Source organism: Alternaria ventricosa (assembly GCF_023758065.1).
Source record: "Alternaria ventricosa strain BMP 2768 chromosome Unknown scaffold_3, whole genome shotgun sequence".
In the NCBI taxonomy this organism is placed as follows: Eukaryota; Fungi; Ascomycota; class Dothideomycetes; order Pleosporales; family Pleosporaceae; genus Alternaria; species Alternaria ventricosa.
In genome coordinates, this window is record NW_026055683.1 from 159,117 (window position 1) to 180,085 (window position 20,969).

At 52.0% G+C, this 20,969-nt stretch overlaps 4 protein-coding genes across 4 annotated transcripts; 3 read left to right on the forward strand and 1 right to left on the reverse strand.

Annotated features, from left to right (window-relative positions):
- Positions 1-1,922: 1,922 nt before the first annotated feature.
- Positions 1,923-2,927, reverse strand: J4E93_001986 (uncharacterized protein; the record flags this gene model as incomplete). Its single annotated transcript, XM_049339934.1, has 1 exon — positions 1,923-2,927. One exon carries the CDS (start codon positions 2,925-2,927, stop codon positions 1,923-1,925), a length of 1,005 nt encoding a protein of 334 aa, XP_049202256.1.
- Positions 2,928-6,566: 3,639 nt separating this feature from the next.
- On the forward strand, positions 6,567-8,424 carry PHO5 (acid phosphatase pho5; the record flags this gene model as incomplete). Its single annotated transcript, XM_049339935.1, has 4 exons — positions 6,567-6,626; positions 6,678-7,095; positions 7,145-7,917; positions 7,972-8,424. The coding sequence occupies 4 exons, from the start codon at positions 6,567-6,569 to the stop codon at positions 8,422-8,424; spliced, it is 1,704 nt and encodes a 567-aa protein (XP_049202257.1).
- Positions 8,425-9,192: 768 nt separating this feature from the next.
- J4E93_001988 (uncharacterized protein) lies at positions 9,193-9,510 on the forward strand (the record flags this gene model as incomplete). The annotated part of the gene is given in 2 exon segments (XM_049339936.1): positions 9,193-9,342; positions 9,355-9,510. The coding sequence occupies 2 exon segments, from the start codon at positions 9,193-9,195 to the stop codon at positions 9,508-9,510; spliced, it is 306 nt and encodes a 101-aa protein (XP_049202258.1).
- A 5,973-nt stretch (positions 9,511-15,483) lies between these two features.
- Positions 15,484-20,127, forward strand: J4E93_001989 (uncharacterized protein; the record flags this gene model as incomplete). Its single annotated transcript, XM_049339937.1, has 3 exons — positions 15,484-16,015; positions 16,062-18,411; positions 18,465-20,127. 3 exons carry the CDS (start codon positions 15,484-15,486, stop codon positions 20,125-20,127), a joined length of 4,545 nt encoding a protein of 1,514 aa, XP_049202259.1.
- Positions 20,128-20,969: the final 842 nt, after the last annotated feature.

Consider the following 20,969-nt stretch of genomic DNA (forward strand, 5'->3'; position numbering starts at 1 on the left):
GAGGACAAGACTCAGACATACCTTGAGAGCGTATGCTTTTTTGAATATGTGCCGACAAGATAAGTGGAAAGGAGAGAGCAGAGCAATCTTGAGCGATACATTTATTTTCGCCGGGAAAGAGGCATCATGACGATTTGCATGACTTCGACCAGTTTAAAAAAATGGAGGCGCTACTGAAGCACCGTCATGATTCAGATCCCTAAGCATTTATGATCAAAGAAGTGCCTAGCAGAGATCATGTATTGTTGGGAATGTCTCTTAGGACAGCAACCCTTCGCGGACACATCATCATGTTCTTCGAAGGTTTTTGAAGGCATGTACCGTGAATATGGTGTTTTTGAGACCGTGCAAACCAGAAAGACATAAGTTTCGATAGTCCGTGTTTTGGATTATAAGATTGGAAGGTGAAGGTACGAGAAGAGAGGGTGCTGGTGATGAAGGTCTCTGTATGCGACAAGATCTTTGTAGGAAATAGCTGAAGATCGTAAGACAGAGATCACATGTCTTTTTCCTGGGCGACTTTTGGAGTTGCGTTCCCAAGAACACATAAAGGCATTTTTCCTAAGTTTTTGAAGCTGTGACACATGAGAAGTAATCAGATAGTTTTGGGATTCTCCAGACCAGAAGATCATGGCATAGTCGTTGGGGTGTTTGAAATACAGTACGGGTAAGATGTGGATGGAAGGAAGCAAGGTCGCTGAGGAAAGGTAGGCCTTTATATACGTGCCCAGACGCTAGCACCATATTCCTGGTAGTGGGGCACATTGAAGCGCGATGAGGCTTCGTCGGGCTGACATCGTTTTTGATCAACCAGCTTTGAACGAAGAGTCTGACTTTCAATGTACGCAAAAAGGCTCTTTGGTTCCAATACTCAGGCGTGTTTATTACCTTCTCGTCGTGGTACAAAGATGTGTCGATGTCGCGCATTTGCGGTGGCACTGTCAACGACACTGAGCGTCTTAGCTTAGCTTTCTGTAAACGTTATGCGCCAGCCAATGACATCTGATGATTGTTAGCGCAGGATGTACGCCGGTCCCGCGGTTGGCCTGAAAGAGCGCCTGACGTCGGATCTTCACACTCTTCTGATACAACACCACCGCATTTCTTTCCAGCAACATCCCTCCACAACACCACGCCCACCTCCCAAAAGATGCCACACACGCCCACCCCACCAATCCCCAAGCCACCCACAACATTCCTCCACCTCCCCCGCGAACTCCGCGACAAAATCTACACTTACGCCCTCTTCCTCACCACCCCCATCGACATCGGTTCCATCCTCCCCTCTCCAGGCTACTGGCACGATCCCGTCTCCCACCCCCAAAAACCACCAACCCCCTCCCTCCTCCTCGCAAACCGACAAATCCACGCCGAAGCCGCCTCCACGCTCTACGGCTCCAACACCTTCAACTTCCCATGTCCAGGCCAAGTCCCCGCGTTCGAACGGCAGATCGGGGCGGGGAATTGCAAAAGGGTGAAGAGTGTGCAAATTTGGATTAGATATCCGGGGCCGGATGAGGTTGGGGTTGTCGGAGTATGATAGTGTGCCTGAGCATTGGATGCATATTTTGGGTAATAGTGGGATGACGGGGGTAAGAAGGTTGGCGGTAGAGGCGGTTATGATTGGGTGTGAGCCTGATAAGGTGCTTTCTGTGCTGCCTATGCCGGATGATCTGAAGGACAGTTTCGTTGAGTTTCTGAGCAGAGGATGGGATGCAAGAGGAGGTGTGGTGCCGCGGCTGGAGTTGAAGGGGATACAGGAGGAGGAGAGGGGGAAGTTTCCTGAGAAGTGGGATGTTGTTATGAGTCAACGGAAGTAGCATATGGAAAGAGACGAAGAGGCGGAGAATGGGGACTAAACAATAACATTACTTATTGGCACAATACTGCTTTATACATATCTCTCGCTGTCGTGATATCGCTCAGATCTTGCCGAGACCAGCACCCTTCTTCACGATCTTCTCCACTTCCTTGAGCTTAGTAAGCTTGTACTTGTAAGGAGCTTTGGTGAAGTTGCCAACTTGAGTAATATTGACAGTCGCCTTTCCAAAGTCGTTCTTGGCACCAAGGTTTGCGAAGCCGTCAATCTCGAAGTCGCCGTCGGGGCTGGTGTTGGGACTGTCCTCCGGGATGACCAATCCATATGTGCTGAGAGCTTCGCGTGTTTTGCCCTTGAAGACGTTGCCTTCAACGAGAACTTGGTTGTCGCTGCGAGAGTGAATGGCTTGGTACAGGAAGTCGACGTAGAGGTTGTTGTAGATGTGCTGGTGACCGAAACGACCGGCAGGGCCACGGGTGCCCTCGTTGCGCCAGTAGTTGTGGTGGTAGGTGACGTGTAGGTGACCCTGGTCGACGTCCCGGAGAGCATCGCTGTTGCCAACGAGCGAGCTCTTCCAGTGGTCGTGAAAGTAGTTCCATGAGACTGTGATCCAATCCGAGGCGCGGATGATGTCTACTTGGCCGTCGTACGCATCCGGGCCTAGAGCAGGGAAGTTACCAGTGGTGAACTCGTTGTGATCGATCCAAACGCGGGTGCTATTACGAATCGTCATGCAGTCGTCGGCAATGGCTGTGAATCCAAAGTTGCGAATGATAACGTTCGTTTTGTTGTAGATGTTGAGACCCGAGCCAGTGATTTGAGCTCCTTTGCCCAACCCGATGAGAGACTTGTTCGACCCTACTTGAACTCTTGATGTGAGATTGAAGTTTCCTTTGGCGTAAATGACTGTTGGCTCGCTGCCGTTCACAGCTTTGATGAATTCGGCGACCGTCTGAACTGTGACGCTTTTGCCATTTTTGCCAGCCCCACCAGTGGTAGGTCCAATAGGGTTATCCTTCGCGAAGCCGACGAGGCTAAAGTCGGCACCTGAAGGGGCTGCAGTCGCAGATAGGGTGAGAGAAAGGAGGGATAGAATTGAGAGCTTCATCTTGACGTAGAGGATACAGATGGGTTTGGATGATCTGATGCCGACCCACCAGCGATATCACTTACATTTTATATTTTGCCATTTCGAGCGTCGGCAACCCAAGAGCCAGCACATAGTCGTGCAGTCGGCTTCCAGGCTTCGAGGCGTCCATCATTGCAATTCTTCCGGCAAAATGGCTGATGGCGCACTGTCACACAGGCTCAAAAAACTCCCAATCGCGCAAGCGCATGCTGCGTCTATCACCGTGATGCTGTACTTCGTCTTGGCCTATCTTGGCGGACGTGCATTCCGCCCCAGGAACGGCAGCAGGTATCGCGCAACGTTAGGCTGGTGGCTGCAAGTTGTGGTGTTGAGTGGTGGAAAGACGCATCCCCAGATTTTCCCGTGGCTGGAAGGCTCGATCGCCTCTTCGGACAGCGGGGAAAATACGGGGGAATCTGCTTGGCGCGCGATTCCACCAGTACGGACCGCGGCTCCCTGCTTGCTTATTTCGCTGCATCTTAACGTTCTGTCACCGAAGCGTATTTCGAAAGCGGTTTCTAGAAGCGAGATGAGCCATCGAAGCTGCCAGAGCTTTCTCAGCATTACAATGTCTGCGCGCGCTCGACTCAATTGTTGCAGCCACCGAGGCTTTTGACCCGTCGCCCGGGTATACACAGCATGTAAATTAGCGGAGACAACATACGAACAGGTCAAATTGGCTTCTTTGCCATTCGATAGAAAGAGACCGCCTGTCGAATGAGCAGAGCATTTCAACCGCCTTGGCTTCCTTAACGTGGACTAACGCTATGTATGGCGAGACCGAGGTTGCTCCAGGGGCCTCGAACAACGACTGTGCGACACCGCTGTTTCGCGATGCCACAGGCTACAAGCTTATAGAAAGTGAAGCTGGCGAGTCGACAGTCTATTCTTCACACGCAAAGTTCACTCTGTTGGCGCCATTGCAGCCCGAGATCCGGTATTCATCCATGATTGTGCGACGATGTTTGTGGAAGCTTGGTGCTTGTCATACGAGCGATAATGCGACAAAGCATGTCGTCGCGTTGACTGAAGAGACGCAACATTCTTTGTTGATGAGTTTTTCGTTCAACCTCAAAGGCCAAGTATTGAGGCGATCCTGCACAATGTGAGGACCAGGAAGGTTTCCGCAATTTCACGGTACGGCCTCCTCATTTCGAGCGCATTGCGATCTTTTTCCGAGAACGGCGAATTGGTACCCGTGGTAGAATACACGGCATACACTTCCAACTTCCGCTCGAGACATGAACGAACGACAGCGCATGAAAGAGATCAATCGCGCGTACGAGATATTGGCTAACCCAGTCTTGCGGACGCAGCATGATGATCATTATCAGTCCATACTAACGCAGGATGCTCAGCGTTTCAACAAAAGTAGACAAGGCCGGAGGCGGACGAAGAAGACCCCATGGACGGGATGGCCTGAAGGTCTCCTCTTCCCGCGATGGAGGCCTTCGCCGCCGGGAGCTTGGCCTTTGGATTGCACAACGAAGCAAGGGAGGACACTGGAGCCGAATCATTCTCATGAAGATCCGCCCACGCCATCGATTATGATGTCACAATGTGGTGTGCCGAACGAGGAACGATCGTCTCAAGATGATCCACGGAATCGCGAGCCAGGGGGAAGTATTCCTCACATTCTGCCTCAATCAGAGAAGGAGCGTCCAGGAGGGGATGACGACGCTTCCGAGCCTAGAGAAACGCACTGTATGTTGCGCGACTTGCGCTACCCGGTTCCCCATCCGAGAAGGACGAAAGCGGAGAAAGATAACCCGAGGCAACCACGACAACGTAACCAAGCGATTAGAATCACACACGCGTTCAAGCGACCATGGCCTTGGGTAAGACAGCCAGCGCCGAAACGAAGGTTGGTGAGGAAATGGTTGGAAGATGAGCGTTGACGCGCAAGAGAACAGTTCTGTAACGACTTCTTCCGCTTCGAACATCCTCAGTATTTGACGAAGTGGCTTGTCAAGCGACAAAAGATGGCGTCTCCACCTAAAGAGCAGGCAGCCCCAATGACTAGGAGCCGAGCAGGAGGAAAGAAGAGAAGAATGTGATGAGAGCATCAAGCGCTGATTGAAGGAATACCAGCGGAAGAGAATAGACCATACGACCAATTGGAATTGTGGAAAGCCGATCGCGCGAGATCCGCGGACTGTATGCCGGTAGATGGAGTGACCGGTAGGAACCAAACTTCGGATCAAGACGTTGTGAGAGGCGAGGCATTCGGTAGGAAACAAAGCCTCTCGATCTCGGCGAGGCCGCGACGTATTGTCATCAAAGACGAGGGTGCCCAGTAGAAGATTCTAATTCTGCAATGCGGGATTGAACAGCCCGGTCGCGGCACCCAACTGCAACCCCCCTGCAGTTCTTGCAGTGACCCACTCCCGAGACCGCTGTCTTGGGTGAGTCCGGATTGGACACGGTCGATGGTGTGGATGGAATTGCATGTGCGAATGCGACGAAAGTCCGTAGATCTTGCAAAAGCTTCAATGCTTGGGACGCTGGAACAGTGTTTCGCTTGCGATGTAGGCTTATCCACCTGTTGTTGGGTTGGTGGTACGATTGCCGCTCAGGTCCAGCGACCGAAACACTTATAGCACCAATAAATTCGATCGCTGCAGTACTATCCCACGTGCAACAATGGGATTGGTGAGAATCAGGCGGCAGTCAAACATGGATGTCGGTGGGGGTTCCAATGAAACCTTGGGTCGGTCATTGCAGCAACCCTAGACGGGGTTGCCTCCGATGACCAGCACCTCGAAGTGTCAAAATTTTGCTCCCTGATAACCAGTTGGGTATTAGTGAGCAAGCTAATTCGCCAGTGTGCTGGTAAGTAGTTTGGTATCGGGACCAACCGACAGTCCAGAAGACGGGTCTCGCATGGCAGGCTAGCGGAGACAGTTGCTTGATGCATGCAAACCCCATCTGACGGGCCCTGTACTAGTCGCTCCAGGCATGGGGTACGGGACCAGGTTCGGTTTGAGCGTGTTGCATTCCTCGGAGAAGACGAGACAAGACTGACCAGATAGGTCGGTGGCATACGCCTTGGATGTCATTGTAGGTGTTGATCGAGCGTCTAAAGGCAAGCCACAGGATCATAGGGATGCACCCAAGCTTTCCAAGAGAGTCTTGAGTGCGAAGAAGCTCCAATCCTTCGAAACGTCAATCGGGGCGATGTTGGGAGAAGGCGTTCTGGCCGTGCCCCTTTTAGCGTCTTGGCGTAGCACGTGGGGTACATGATTGGACCGAACGCCCTCTCCTCGCGTTCCCTTCACCACACCAGATGCGCGGCAAGGATGACCCTCAAGACGCGTCAAGCCTTGTGGCGGCCTGGGCTTGCAAAGGCGCATTTTCACGAGTGAGTCTGCTGCTTACAGCGGAACGGCCGAAGGAAAGATTGCAAATCTGCGGGCGTGCCAGAATGGAATGATCTTACTGGTCCGTGGGTACCGTAAGTTTGGCATACAAGCATGATGCTCAGCACTCGGCGTAAGCTTGAGTGCAGGTATATAGCTTGGTCCTGCACCCTCTACGACTGATCACCAGCTCCCACAGCCGTCTTTTCCGGACTCAAGCCTCGTCTAATCTCTTGACAAGTCTCGGCAAAGCTTCACAATGGCTCACAAGACAGCTGGCGGCAACGCCGCGTTCCACAACTTCAACAATGACTTCGCGGTACGGTTACACGGCCAAATATCAAGCAGCAGCCTTACTAACTACCTTTAGCATATTGAAGACCCCAATGAGCGACGCCGGCTCGCGCTCGCTGAGATCGACAAAGCGCCCTTTGGCTGGTACCATGTGCGCGCCATCTTGGTGGCAGGTACCGGTTTCTTCACGGATTCATACGACATCTTCTGCGTGTCGCTCTTGACGATCATGCTGGGTATCGTCTACAAGCACGACAACAAGGGTGTTCTTCTCACTCAACAAGATACTGCTATCAAGCTTGCAACATCAGCTGGTACTGTTCTTGGACAAGTCGGTTTCGGTACGCTGGCCGACATTGTCGGACGTAAGAAGATGTATGGTCTTGAGTTGATTCTCATCATCGTCGCCACACTCGCTCAGTCTCTCACTGGCCCCGGTCCCGGCACTTCAGTCGTCGGTCTGATCATATTCTGGCGTGTATTGATGGGAATCGGTGAGTCTATTGTCAACTCATAAATTGACGCCTTGCTAATGAATATCAGGTATTGGTGGTGACTACCCTCTATCGTCTATCATCACTTCCGAGTTTGCCACGACCAAGTGGCGCGGCGCCATGATGGGTGCCGTCTTCGCTATGCAAGGTTTTGGTCAGCTCGGTGGTGCTCTGGTCATGCTTTGCCTCGTTGCCGGTTTCAAGGACACGCTTTCAGGCGCTAAGGGCTACGCAGACTGTGATGGTCAGTGCTCTATCGCAGTTGACAAGATGTGGCGTGCCCTTATCGGAATTGGCATCGTCCCAGCCTGCATCGCGCTCTACTACCGTCTTACCATTCCCGAGACTCCTCGCTACACGTTCGATGTCGCCCGTGACGTCGAGAAGGCCAACGCAGACACCAACCAGTACCTCTCTGGTAAGCATGGCAACGGTGACCCTGATGCGATCGCCCAAGTTGCCCAGACCCAGGCCACTGCTCAGCTTGAAGTTCCCAAGGCTTCTTTCGGCGACTTCTTTAGGTTCTACGGCAAGCTCCGCAACGGCAAGATCCTCTTCGGTACCGCCATGTCATGGCTCCTCCTCGATGTTGCATTTTACGGACTTGGCCTGAATTCTTCGACTGTTCTGCAAGCCATCGGCTACGCCAACGGTGACAATCTATATTTCAATCTGCACAACCTTGCCGCCGGTAACGCTATCCTGGTGTGCGCTGGAGCTATCCCCGGATACTGGCTTGCAGTAGCGACTATCGATACGGTCGGACGCAAAACACTCCAACTCGCTGGTTTTACCATTCTCACCATCCTCTTCATTGTCTGGGTACGTATATCTTCCAATTTGATGCATTAAAGACACACACTAATTGTCACTCAGGGATTCGCCTACAGTCACCTCAGCCACCACGCCATGTTGGCCATCTACGTCCTCATCCAGCTCTTCTTCAACTGGGGTCCCAACACGACCACCTTCATCGTGCCTGGAGAGTGCTTCCCAACTCGCTACCGTTCCACGTCTCACGGAATCTCTGCTGGCTCAGGAAAGATCGGCTCCATCATCGCTCAGGGAGCTATCTCTCCTCTTCGAACTCGGGGCGCTACAGCGACCAACAAGAACCCATGGTTGAACCACGTCATGCAAATCTTCTCAGCCTTCATGTTCTGTGGTATCTTCACTACCCTATTGATCCCGGAGACCAAGCGCAGGACGCTCGAGGACCTTGCGCAAGACTGGGATATGGGTGATGAGTCCATCACTGGTGCAGAGTACGCGCGCAAGGCGGAGAACCGCACAAGCGATGAGGCTGGTACCACTGAGCTCAAGGCTTAGTTTGCGCTGTCGTTTCGCGCGTCAGTCTTTCTTCTCTTTCCAGGCTCACGCCTCCATACCCGTATTCATTCAGCATCGATACCTAGACTGTAATGCATTCACTCACGTTTCATCAATCTCTTTGTGGAAAGAACTAGCTTACACTGGCCCTTTGAGAACGTTACAGTAATGCTGACATATTGGCCACTAGCATAGAGCTACATAGTTTCACGCATCTCATCCGAGCGACCATCAGATGGCTCAGCGAGAGCGATAAGAAGTGTTCCGACGTTGAAATTGCTTGGGCTGAGCTCTTTGCGGTTTAACCTAGGCCAGTTGCAGCATACCCCGGCTTGGTGCCATGCAAACGCAGGAACACAAAGAGATCTCCGCTGGTACAACACGTCGTACTGACTGTACTGGCCTGACGTCTGTATGACCTCCACAGCACTGTGCATCACGTTTATGGAGGATCCTACGACGCCACGATCGCAGTGATAGCTGAAGATGTTACTCGGGTAGTACACGCCGGACTAGCTGAACATCACCGTTGCCGGACGTCCGAGACGTCTAGTGTAAGCGACCAAATCTACTTACGAGTATAAGCCAGCTGAGAATATGTCTGATATAAAGTCGGGTCGTCTGCTCCTCTATGGCGATGGAACTGCAAACTCAGAACATCAAGCAATTATCAAGAGCAGAAAACCGGTTACCAAATCCTCGTTTGTCTCATCTCCAATTCACGCCTCAGTTTTCTCACCACCAATCCATACCCAATTTAGATACGTCATGTCTCGCTTCTCGGCCACCAAAGCCGCCCTGCTCTTCGCTCTCATCAGCGTGACCACCGCGAGTTTGACCGGGATGATACTGAATCCACTCATCGCCGGAACAGAAGGAGCGTTGAAGTGGCAGCCAGTCCTTGACTGGGACAAGGACGTATGCTATCAGACTTCGGCCATCGACTCCAACGGTCTTGCTCAAAAGCTATTGAACACGAACTGGGAGAGTGCCCACATGGACCTGCCTGATGGCCGATTCCAGGAAAAGTTGGAGATATACATGCCGAAGCAGGCCAGAGCGGACGGCTTCACTGCGCGCGACTAGTATACGCTGGAAGAAGTTGGGTCAAAAGTAGTCGGAGTGTGATGGTTCGCGACACTTGTGAGCCTGAACATCACATCACGGTTGACAGAACGAATGACAAGAATCTTCTCCGGACTCGCCATCACCACCAAGCCTTCACGATGAAGTTATCTTACCGGCCAACAGTACTACCGTTCCTTCACAACACTGTCCTTCCGACGCACATCTTTACAGTCTCGCCACTCACTGTCTTTACCAATTCCCCCATGGCGCAGTAGACTTGTATATGCTAGTTAGAATTTCAGACCTTACATTATGCATTATTCTGTTTCATTTCTCCACATAAGCAACATCTGGCTAATGCGATACATTAGGTAGCTCGTGCTGGTTCAATACCCTCACCGAATCTGCTTGCATCTCCGTCCTCGCATGATCCGCCGGCATCTCCTGATATCCCAAATGTCCGTGGTCGCTTTCTCCATACTGTTGAGCATCTTGGCCTGGCATGGAGCTTTCCTTAGTGGCTGGCGTGTGCCCATGACGCCGTCGTCTTCTCTTCCCAAGAAGAAAACCAATTGCTAGCAGTATGAGTACAGCCGCTGTTATGCCAATTCCCAATCCGGCCTTCGCACCCGTGGAAAAGCCGCCAGACGATGAGGACAGGGTCTCGGTAGGCGAGCTGTCATCTGTAGCAGATGTGTTTGGTGGGTTCTGCGTTGGCCCAGTGATTGTTTGGCTCGAAGCCGTGAGGGAAGCGCGCGCAAGTACCGCCGAGTCTGTTGATTGCCACATGATAGGCACACCGTCGCCAAACACCCACCAATCGGAGGCTTGTGTATTTATGCTCAAATTGCTCGAGCTAAATGGACCATCGTAGATGCGCACTTGAGAACTTGGTTTGCTGTTACTATGGATGAGCATTGGTGGCCATCTAGAAACAACGAGTATCCACTAAGGGGAAGTCAGCGCTGAAGAGTTTGTATTTTGATGACGCCAACGATGAGTACTTACAGAGGACAGCATAAAGCCGCTGTAGTGGCAGACCCGAGGAAATATGCCGATGGTGTTGGGTGTATGGGGATGGCGCTCGTGAATGTAGTCGCAGCGGTCCAACCGGCAGGGCATATGGCCGGGCTATCTACGCAGCATTAGTCGGTATATCCGATTCGGTTACGACTCGCGCACAGTAATATGCATCCCATCCAGAAGATGGTGCTGGTGCTTCAGATGGATTGGACGCTCTAGGATAACACTCCTGGTCAAAGTCGAGTCTGTAGTGTCCAACGAATAAAGCACCGGTGGCGGACGTAATAGTCTCAGTACATAAGGGTGGAGGCGTGAAAACGGTAGTAATTGAACCGCGATTGAATTCTTTAATAACGTTCTGGTCGGTTATAAACGTTGCTGTTGGTGTTGCAGTCATGGTTGTGTTTTGTACAGAAAGTTTTGGAAGCCTCGAAGTAGGATGAACAGGCTCATAAGCGGCAGACATTAATGTGAAACCAAGCTATTTACATGGCTACACAGCTATCAGTTCATTGGGGGCGAAAGCGATCTTGGACCAATCGTAAGCGGAAGAAGGACGCCGAAGCGTCGGTGGCTTTAATAGTACTACGCCCCGCATGCGAGGATGTGTTGTGGCGCTTCTACACATCTCCAGAGAACATCCTCTCCTCAAGGTGCACCTTCTGTACCTGATCCTATCACGTTGATGCCTTAGCGATGTTACCTAGGTATGACAATGTCACCAAGTTCTTGGTTCGTTCCTTCTACTAATCTGATATCGCGTTCCACGATCAAAGTCGCACCACTAAGCCTGAAACGCCACCATGTGTGTTATGTGCCTACACAGCCCCGCACAACCTTACGCGACAACACATGCATAATTACCTAAACAGCCCCAATCAGCTATACGTTTTCTTGTCGCGACTGGATCGTAGGCTCAACGACGCCTTTGACTAGACCTTGTCTAGTACAACTACAACAAGCAGAGCTGTGCTAGGGGCGCAGAGACCAGAAAGGGTCCATGATAAAACATTCAGCTATGTATCACCACTATCAAGCTGCTGAGCGCGTGTTCATGCGTAGAAACGTCCCCTAATAGGTCTTTTCACAATATCCAGTGTGGTACCAAAACTCAGATGCCCCACTGCCCGGCGGCTTGCCAAACTATCTCGCCGATCCACGTGAGCATCATACCAAACTTGCGGCATCTCCACTACGCCCCATGAGAGAAGACTCCTCGACACGGCTACCAAGCCACTATTTCCCTCCTCTTCGGCCATTAACACAGGCTCGTAGCCTTCTCCTTTTTCGCCCGTCTCCTCGTTGAGTGGGGCTTTGGCTAATGGCGAAACGTGGCAAGCAGCCGCGATGGCCCGCGAATCTGATCCGATGGGCGGCATGTGCCCGGGCAGTCGCAACAAGCCCAGAAGCCAGGGAACCTGGATAGCGGTCACGGCCACGGCAAGCAATGCTCCTAAGTATGTTGGAGATAGACCCCAGACGACTAGAAGGTCATTGGGTAGGGTTTGCATGTCTGCGTACGCGCTGCTACCTTCATTGTAATCGTCTGATACGAAACATAAGCTTATGTCTCTTGAGTTTGTGTGCGGGTGTGGTGTGTTATCTTTGGACAAATACTTACTATCCGTATATAGTAGTACGAACGAGCTTTGGGAAAGCAGGAAGTGCATGATAGCACTCAAACTGATAAGGAGGATGCTGTATTTGTATGGTAGCTGGAGCCTGTAGGTTCCGACCTGTCGACCTCTTATGGGACCTTCCGTTAGTGTATCATTTCGTTTACTGCTTCACCATTATGGTGGCACTACATGGACTTATGGACGTTTAGGGAAGAAGGAGAAAGTACTTGGGCTGCGAGACTCGAAGAGGCCGGAATGATGTGGAAAGCAGAGCCCATTCCTGGCTGAGTTGTAGCCGAGTAAGTATCGCGTTATAAGCAAGATACCAGACCGAGAGGGAAAGCTGTGGCATGTTGGCCAGAAGTACCGTGGTGATGAAGGGAACGGGGGATTTTGGCGGCAAGATCGAGTAGGCGCTGCTAGAGTCGCGATAGCTCCTTGGACTCCTGAATGATTGGGTAAGTAATGAGCATATCCGTGTGGGACTTGACTTACCATCCTTCTTTCTGTATCATGTGATATTCTTTCCCAAGGAATCCAGCTGCAGCCACGATGCAGGTGATGAACAGCATGTATGTACACTTCCACGTCCGGGGTGAGAGACAAGATGATCTTCTCAAAGAGGTGTACCGCCACAATATCACATTACTGCTGCCAGCCCCGTGCTTCGAAGCTGGAGTCAACATATCCAGCCTGCCAGCAGTAGACGCGTCCGGGATGGAGATGAACGAAGCTATCGCATCCCCAGGTGTGACCAAAGGCTCCTGGATTCCTAGAACCCACACGACCGTTACGCAGATTATCACTTTAACCAGACAAGCTAATGTGACCGTCAGGAGAAGCGGATTTGAGACACCTACATAACAGGCGGCATCATCCCCCTGGAGAGAGACCTCGGCATCGGCCGACTGCAGTATGACACTGTTGAAGAGCAAATGCAATGGCAGCGATGTAATTAGCAGTGCGACCCAGGCCACAGTCTTGAAGCGAGACAATCGCAGTGCGTTCCGCCATGAGAGCACTCCGATGTCGACAGGCCTGCCCCGCGCGTGCGAAACGTCCACCTCTGCACGCGTTGGTGAGCTGAGTACCTGCGAGAAGAAACTAGAAGACGCCAAGATCGCGCTGGACACGGCGTTGACGAGTAGATGGAGGACTGTGTTGATGTTACCCGCCGTTGGTTCGCGACAGGGCGATTCGTGGAACAGGAAGCCGTTGCCCACAGCGGCCCTTCTGTCGACGAGGACGTGGTCGCCATTAAGGCGATACTCTGAAATCTGCGAGAGGTCTGTTTTGAGGATCGCAGCCACGGTGAAGCCGCAAAGTAATAGTGTTAGAAGGGTCATCGCGCCGATGTTCAGGATGGCTAGTCTCCTCCATCCGGTTAGCGTGGGGAGGAGATTCGGGAAGCAACGGTTTAGCCTGCCCATATTGTACAAACATTGATGGGAGTGCAAAAACCGGGAGGATGAAGATAGGAAGCCGGGGACTCTTAGATCGTTATGTTTGAAAGACCTAAATAGCCACTGCCTTAGCACCGCCATCTTGTGAGATGGTGGAGGCTATGTAGAATAGGTGTGGGGGCCAAATCAACGCGTGAGGCTGAAACTGACGCGGGGCGACTGCCCATCATCTACAGATCGCCGCATTTTGAAGAGGCTCACCCACGATTATGGACAGAGAGCCATCTAAAGAGTGAAGTGGCTGTTCATTATCGTCGCGAGAACCAATTAATGATACCTGGCGTCAAGTCTGTTTTAATATTTCATGCTTACGCGCGCCGTGTAGCTGCGCGCAGGGAAGTGCATCTTCTGTAAGGGACTCGGGGCGACCACAATGTCGGGTGTGGAAAGGTATTCTGTTGGCCACCGATTATAAAAAAAGTCCCGACATCCTCTTGTTTCCACGTTGACGCGGTGATGCCTAAGGAAGTCGCTATCGTTCTTACGACGAACGCGGTGCGATACGCGCATGGAAATTGGCACTGTCCAAGAAGACTGGAGCGGTAGTCTGACGTACTTGTGCGCGCAACGGCCGTGGTCGCGCAACGCCCTGTTGCTTAATCACACGCCGGAGGGGAGGTATCAACAACAGCATGATGACACAAAATGCCCGTCCTTGCAATCGTTGGTCGAGCCCCACAATCATTTAACCCATCAATCACGAGCAGGCTGCGGGGGCCCTGCACCTCATACTTATCCACTCCCTGTTGCTTGCAACACCAAACAGATGAATCCAAACTACGTTACAATCGTTGGTGTGGTGCAAAGCTTCGGGTATCAACATTCTCCACTCAGCCTCGCCTAGCGTATAGCCGTCCAATCATCACAAAGAGAACCCGACCGCTCCAATCACGGCGCAGATGGCCCGAGCACGAACTCCGCCTTACGCATTGCCCGCTCCTGGGGTCTCGTACGGCTGCACTTCGCACTGAATCGCGAACACACATTTGATCGGCTGTATCTCTTGTCATGGCACGACACGAGATAATTCAAAACCACATAGCTAAGAACATGGCTAAGGGGACCTCGGGAGTAAGAAGCTAATTTCACGAGCATAGGGAGCAACAAGCAAAAGCGTTTGTTACGCTGTCCGCAGGCGAACGCGTCAGCTACTACTACTGCATCTATTCCAGCCCGTTCTGACCTCAATATATGAGTCTGCAGGCTATCCTTCCGCGTTGGCCAGTCCGTGCATTTCTCTGTCGTCTGCCCGAGATGGCTAGCGGAGACATCGGTGGACCCGAGTAGGAGAGGGACCGCATAAGACGCGCGACAAAACGGTCGCTGTCTATGCACAGGCACATTAGCTTACCCGCACTTGCGTTAGCACAGCCCCTTCACTCTGGGCTAATGCTTGAATCACTAGGCATGTGCAAACTAGCTCTACGGCAGTTTGACTGTCAACACTCCATACCCCTCAGGTCTGACTTCAACACCTTTCGTTTACCTCAACAACTCGAGTTTCTTCCATATGAGCCTTCGCTGAATGCCTTCTTGAATTTCTCTTCACTCCTTCCTGATCGCAACCATGGATTTGCTATTCCGCCAAATTTGGGCGCTCGTGCGCAAAAATCTCTTGCTTGTCTGCTTGAGAAGACCAATCACCACTTTCATTCGTGCACTCGCTATTCCACTTGTCGTCATTCTTGTTATCGCTTTCAGCAAGACGTGGTTTGCTTCTGGGGGCAATTGGGGTGTGTCTTCGGCTCGCCAGGTCAGTGGTATCCCAATCTTTCAGGCATCAATACAGAATCGAACCAATACTAACACTCGAATAGCTACCCTCCCTTGAGGAAGGACTACGAGCAAGTCCTGGTCACGACATTGTAGGCTTCGTCGACAACGGTATGAAAGGAGGAGAGGTCTCAGCTGTCATTGATACACTCTCACGACGGATCAGCGCTGCCGGGAAAACGCCAGAGCTATACGACGATACCAGAAGCCTTGCTGTAGTTTGCCGAACCGACAACGAAGGCAACTCACCATGCTACAGCGCCATTGTATTCTTCTCCAGTTCAACCGAGGGAACCAACGAGTCGTCAGCCGGATACTGGAACTACACAATCCAAGGGTTGACCACGCCGTATGGTCCCATCGACATTACGAGCACCAGCAACGCTATCGAAGTAGCCACATCCCCTTTGCAGCGCGCGCTCGAGCTCGAGATTATCGCACGGTCCCAACCAGACAACACACCGCAGATCCCCCCCGAGCTAGATGTCATCGCGTTCACTCGTCAGGACCAGGGAGCGCTAGAGGCCGATCGAACCGCAACATACCTAAGTCTTGTGACATGGGCCTTTCCACCCATCTTTACTCTTACACTCATTGGTGTGGTCGATCATCTGACATCATTTGTTGCTCGCGAACGCGAAATTGGTACGTGGCACCATTTATTCCCATAACACGGACTGACGTTAGTTAGGAATGTCTAGTTTGATTGACACCATGATAATGGGAGGGTCCAAGTTCCGCGGCACAGCCGTTCGACAAATCGCGGCTTACGCATCGTTTGTGCTGGTCTACTTTCCCGGCTGGCTGGCAGTGGCCATCGTCATCTCCGCCGCCATCTTGCCCGTCACTTCTAACTATTTACCCGTTGGATTTGTTCTACTTTACGGGCTCGCCGTGACTGGATTTTCTCTCTTCGGGGCCTCTTTCTTCAAGAAAGCCCAGTTGAGTGGCCCCATCATGGTGGTCGTCACACTAGTCGCCGCCATCCTCCCAGCGGTGCTTTTCAACCAAACGAGTACTGTTTGCGCCATACTGAGCGTCTTGTTCCCTTCAGCAAACTTGACATACTTCATCACTCGCATGGCAACATTCGAAGCAGCCGGCAAACCGGTTAGCATGATGCATCGAGCCAATGAGGAAAGCGAGTCCGAACATTGGCGATTTCCGCTCTACATCCACTGGCTCATATTGGTCTTACACGTCCTGGTGTTTCCGACCTTGGCTTTTCTAGTAGAGCATCTTCTCTTCTCAACAGCATCTCCGCACAGACGTTTCGAACGGCCAGCAAGCGCAGGCGATCCAACCGTCAGGGTATCTGGCTTTTGCAAAACATACAAACCCGGCTTCTTTGCTCGAATGTTTCGACGTCGTAAGAATGTCAATGCGGTCAAAGGTGTCGACTTCAACGCATACCCTGGTCAGATTTTCTGCTTGCTTGGACCTAATGGAAGTGGCAAGTCGACGACCTTGAACTGCATCACGGGTGAACAGAGGGTTACGTCTGGAAACATCATCATCGACCCAACAGGCGGACTCGGATACGCTCCACAGAACAATGTCATCTGGCCTGAATTGACGGTCCAAGAGCATATCCGCATCTTCAGCGATCTGAAATGTCTGTCAGCAGCGAACCACGAGGCCGTCAACGATCTCGCTAAAGGTGTCGATCTTCTTAAGAAGCTTTCAGCTAGAGCTAAGACGCTCTCTGGTGGCCAGAAGCGGAAACTCCAGATGGCAATGATGTTCGCGGGTGGAAGTGCAGTCTGTTGTGTGGATGAAGTCTCCACCGGCCTCGATCCAATTTCTCGGCGAAGAATCTGGGAAATCTTACTCACTGAGCGGCAACAACGCACGATAATTATGACGACTCACTTCCTCGACGAAGTCGATTACCTTGCTGATGATATTGCCATCATGTACGAAGGTACTCTTCGAGCTGCAGGCACTTCGGCGTCCTTGAAACATGGCTTTGGTGATGGCTATACTGTCAAACTGCCTTACAAGGCAGACGTCGATATCAGTATCTCTGGGCAACTCCGAACGGAACAATCGCGGCACATGACGACGTACCATGTCACGACAGCCGCTCATGCTGCAGAGGCTGCGGCCGAGCTCGACAATCACAACCTCGGTGGCTACCAGCTTTCCGGACCGACCATGGAGGAACTATTCATCAAAATCACCGGTGATTCGATCCAACCTCTGGAGGAGAAGACCGAAGAAGATGATGCTGTGAAAGTGAAGACTGAGAACATCATTGTCGACGCAACCGAATTGGACTATGAACTGTCCGAAGGGCAGCCCGTTTCTCTTCTCAAGCAGTGGTGGATTCTGTTGCTCAAGAGAGTCAAGGTTCTCAAACGTCGATGGCTACCTTACTTTGTCGCCGTTGCTTTCGCTCTTGTTGGTGCAGGTATTGCGCCTCTACTGATCAAGAAGTTCGATGCTCCGCTGGGATGCCCAGTACAAGCAGATCTCGTTGACGATAACGCATATCGGAACGATATTGGTGTTTTCTATACCGAGAGTAATGCCTATTATTCTGGAACGGACGAACTTCGAAAGTCGTACGTTGCTGGGCCTTCCGATCGACTCAACTCAACAAGGTTTAGTTTGATGGCAGACGTCTACTCTACCAACCACACTTTGAGTTACTCTGACACCTATCAATCCGGGTACACGAATTCTTCACAGCTTGAGAACCAGCTATTGATCGTCGATACGTACGAAGAATTCGCGCGAGCAGTTCAGACCGACTGGAAAGAACTAGTTGCCCATCCCAGATACATCTCTGATGGTGGTTTTCCCACCACAGAACTCAGAGGCGGGATCTGGATGGGTGATAGCTCAACCAACCCCACTATCATGGGCGACATCAGCGGAGGCGCCGCCATGCAACAAATGCTGAACTTCTACAATGTCATGGCTGGTGGTGTTGGCATCTCGAGTTCTTACAACGAGTTCGCCAGTACTGTCATCCCGAGTCTCATGGCTTCCGATGCTACGATGTTCATCATTTATTATGGACTGATCATGGCCTGGTATGTTTTAACCATTCGCGCAATTAGCACAACAAAGCTGACATGTATAATAGCTATCCAGTGTTTTTCGTCTTATACCCGACGGATGAGCGCCTGTCAAACGTCCGCTCGATGCAATACTCCAACGGGATCCGTCCAGTGCCACTTTGGCTTTCCCATCTGGCCTTCGATGGTACCTTCGTCGTCATAATCAGTGCTGTTGCTACAGGTCTTCTTTCCATGTCGACCCCCGTCTGGCATGGACTCGGTCTGGTCTTCGTCATCTTCCTTCTGTATGGAATTGCGTGCGCGCTACTCAGCTATGTCTTCTCCATGTTTACAAAGAAATCAGTCACGGCTTGGTTCTTGATGGCCTTGATGCAGGTCATTGTCTATTTTGCCCACTTCGCTGGCGTGATGGAGATCCAGGCCACCACACCATACGCAAACCTGGAATCCACGATGAGCGCCCTGTACTTTGGTCTCGCCATCATATCGCCAGTAGTCAGCTTGGAAAGGACGCTATTTATCGGTCTTCAGCAGCTTGGGTTGAAGTGCAACGGCCACAGCGACGGATCGCTCTATCTGTACGGCGGGCCCATCTTGTTTTTGGTTGTGCAAATTGCTCTCTTGTTTGTGCTTCTCATTTGGTGGGATAGTGGCTTCGTTCTGCCTTCATTGCACCGCAAAAGTCTGGTCAGCGATAAAGAGGCGACAGACATGTACACGGCTGATCTACTTACCGAACGTAGACGGCTGGCATCACCTGACATTGACCTCCGGGTTGAATCTGTGACTAGGTCCTTTGGCAAGAACCTTGCAGTGGACGATGTCACGTTCGGCGTCAAGACATCGGAGATCTTTGCTCTACTTGGACCCAACGGTGCTGGCAAATCAACCATCATCTCGATGATTCGTGGCGACATCAAACCCTCAACACCAGGATCCGTAATTGACATCGCCGGTAACCCAATCCTGAGTAGTCCCCTTGCAGCACGCTCCAGTCTTGGTGTGTGCCCGCAGTTTGACTCTGCTGACGTCCTCACGGTCCGTGAGACGCTGCGCTTCTTTGCCAAAATAAGAGGAGTCAGGGACGTGGAACATAACGTGTCGACCGTGATAGCAGCCTGCGGTCTCAGCGACTGGACTGAACAGTTGGCGCAGAAGCTCTCCGGTGGCACCAAGCGCAAACTGTCTCTGGCTGTCGCACTAGTCGGAAACCCGCATGTCTTGGTCCTCGACGAGCCTTCTTCGGCGCTCGACGCGAATGCGAAGCGCGTCATGTGGCGCTGCCTGCAAACCATTGCAAAGCGACGTGCCGTTGTACTCACGACGCACTCGATGGAGGAGGCCGACGCCCTGGCCGACCGCATTGGCATCGTCTCGTCGCGCATGCTCGCTCTTGATGACCGCGAAGACCTGAAGCAGCGTGCAGGCAGCGAATATCACATTCATCTCGTGTCGCGCTCAGCACCTTGCACCACACCGCGTGAACTGCAGAAGATGAAGGAATGGATTGCTGTCACCTTTCCCTTGGCGAACGTCAGCCGCGAGACGCAGGGCGGTCAGATCAGATTTGAGATTCCGGCCGAGGGTAATGAGTTCGCGGGCTTGATCAGGACATTGGAGGCCGCGAAGGACGACCTGAATGTGGAGTTTTACAGCTTGGGCAAGGCAACTCTAGACGAGGTGTTTGAGAAAATTGTCAAGCGATACGGAGATGTAGCAGAGACGTAGTTTCATAGCAACAAGTCGGCATCAATACAGGATATAGGCGTCAACGCGCGCTCGGCGCAGTCGCGAACAGGGATTTTAGTGCGGGCATCCCCTACCTAGGCATCAGCGACTCAGGGGTGACTGCGCCGCGCAAATGATTGCTAGCTTATATAGGCATCTTTCGCTCATCCACTGCACCGGAATTCTACGAGTTTCTCCTTTCCTCGCGCCGACGCAATAGTCAAATAGTCAACGTCGCCGGCACCACGAGAACGCCATGCGACATGCCCATCTCGGTTTCTACTCCCCTATACGTTGGTGTGCTGTTGCTTTTCGGAGTCCGCGTTATTGGCGCCTGCGAGCTGGCACATTATTCGAAGAGGCTGGACTGGTGACTCCACCGTATCCATGCGCGCGACGCCCATGCCTGCGCTACAGCTCGATTCATCCGCCACACGTTGAAGAAGTCTGAACAACGACGATATGTGCAACTAAATTGCACATTCCTCCACATACGACCATAGGACACTGAGAATTAGGCTTCCCGTCCGCTCAGCCATATACAAGCAGTGTACCGGCGGATTAGTAGTTAGGTGGGTGACCACTAGCGAATCCCCGCTGTTGTATGTTTTTGTTCTTTTTTGCCCCAGGTCGGAAATGGCGACTTATTTCTGACTTCTTTTGGCCAAAGCCGGGAAACGTGTGCTAATCCCTCGCGGTGCCCAGCTCGCGGGCATTGCTCCTATTTTTGCCGGCCCACCTACACAGTTCACGCATGTGTAACCTGAAGCCATCACTTCGGCTGTTTCTACCCCGAGGTTAAATTCCGGAGAGGTCTACACCTTCCGGAAACCTGTAGATCT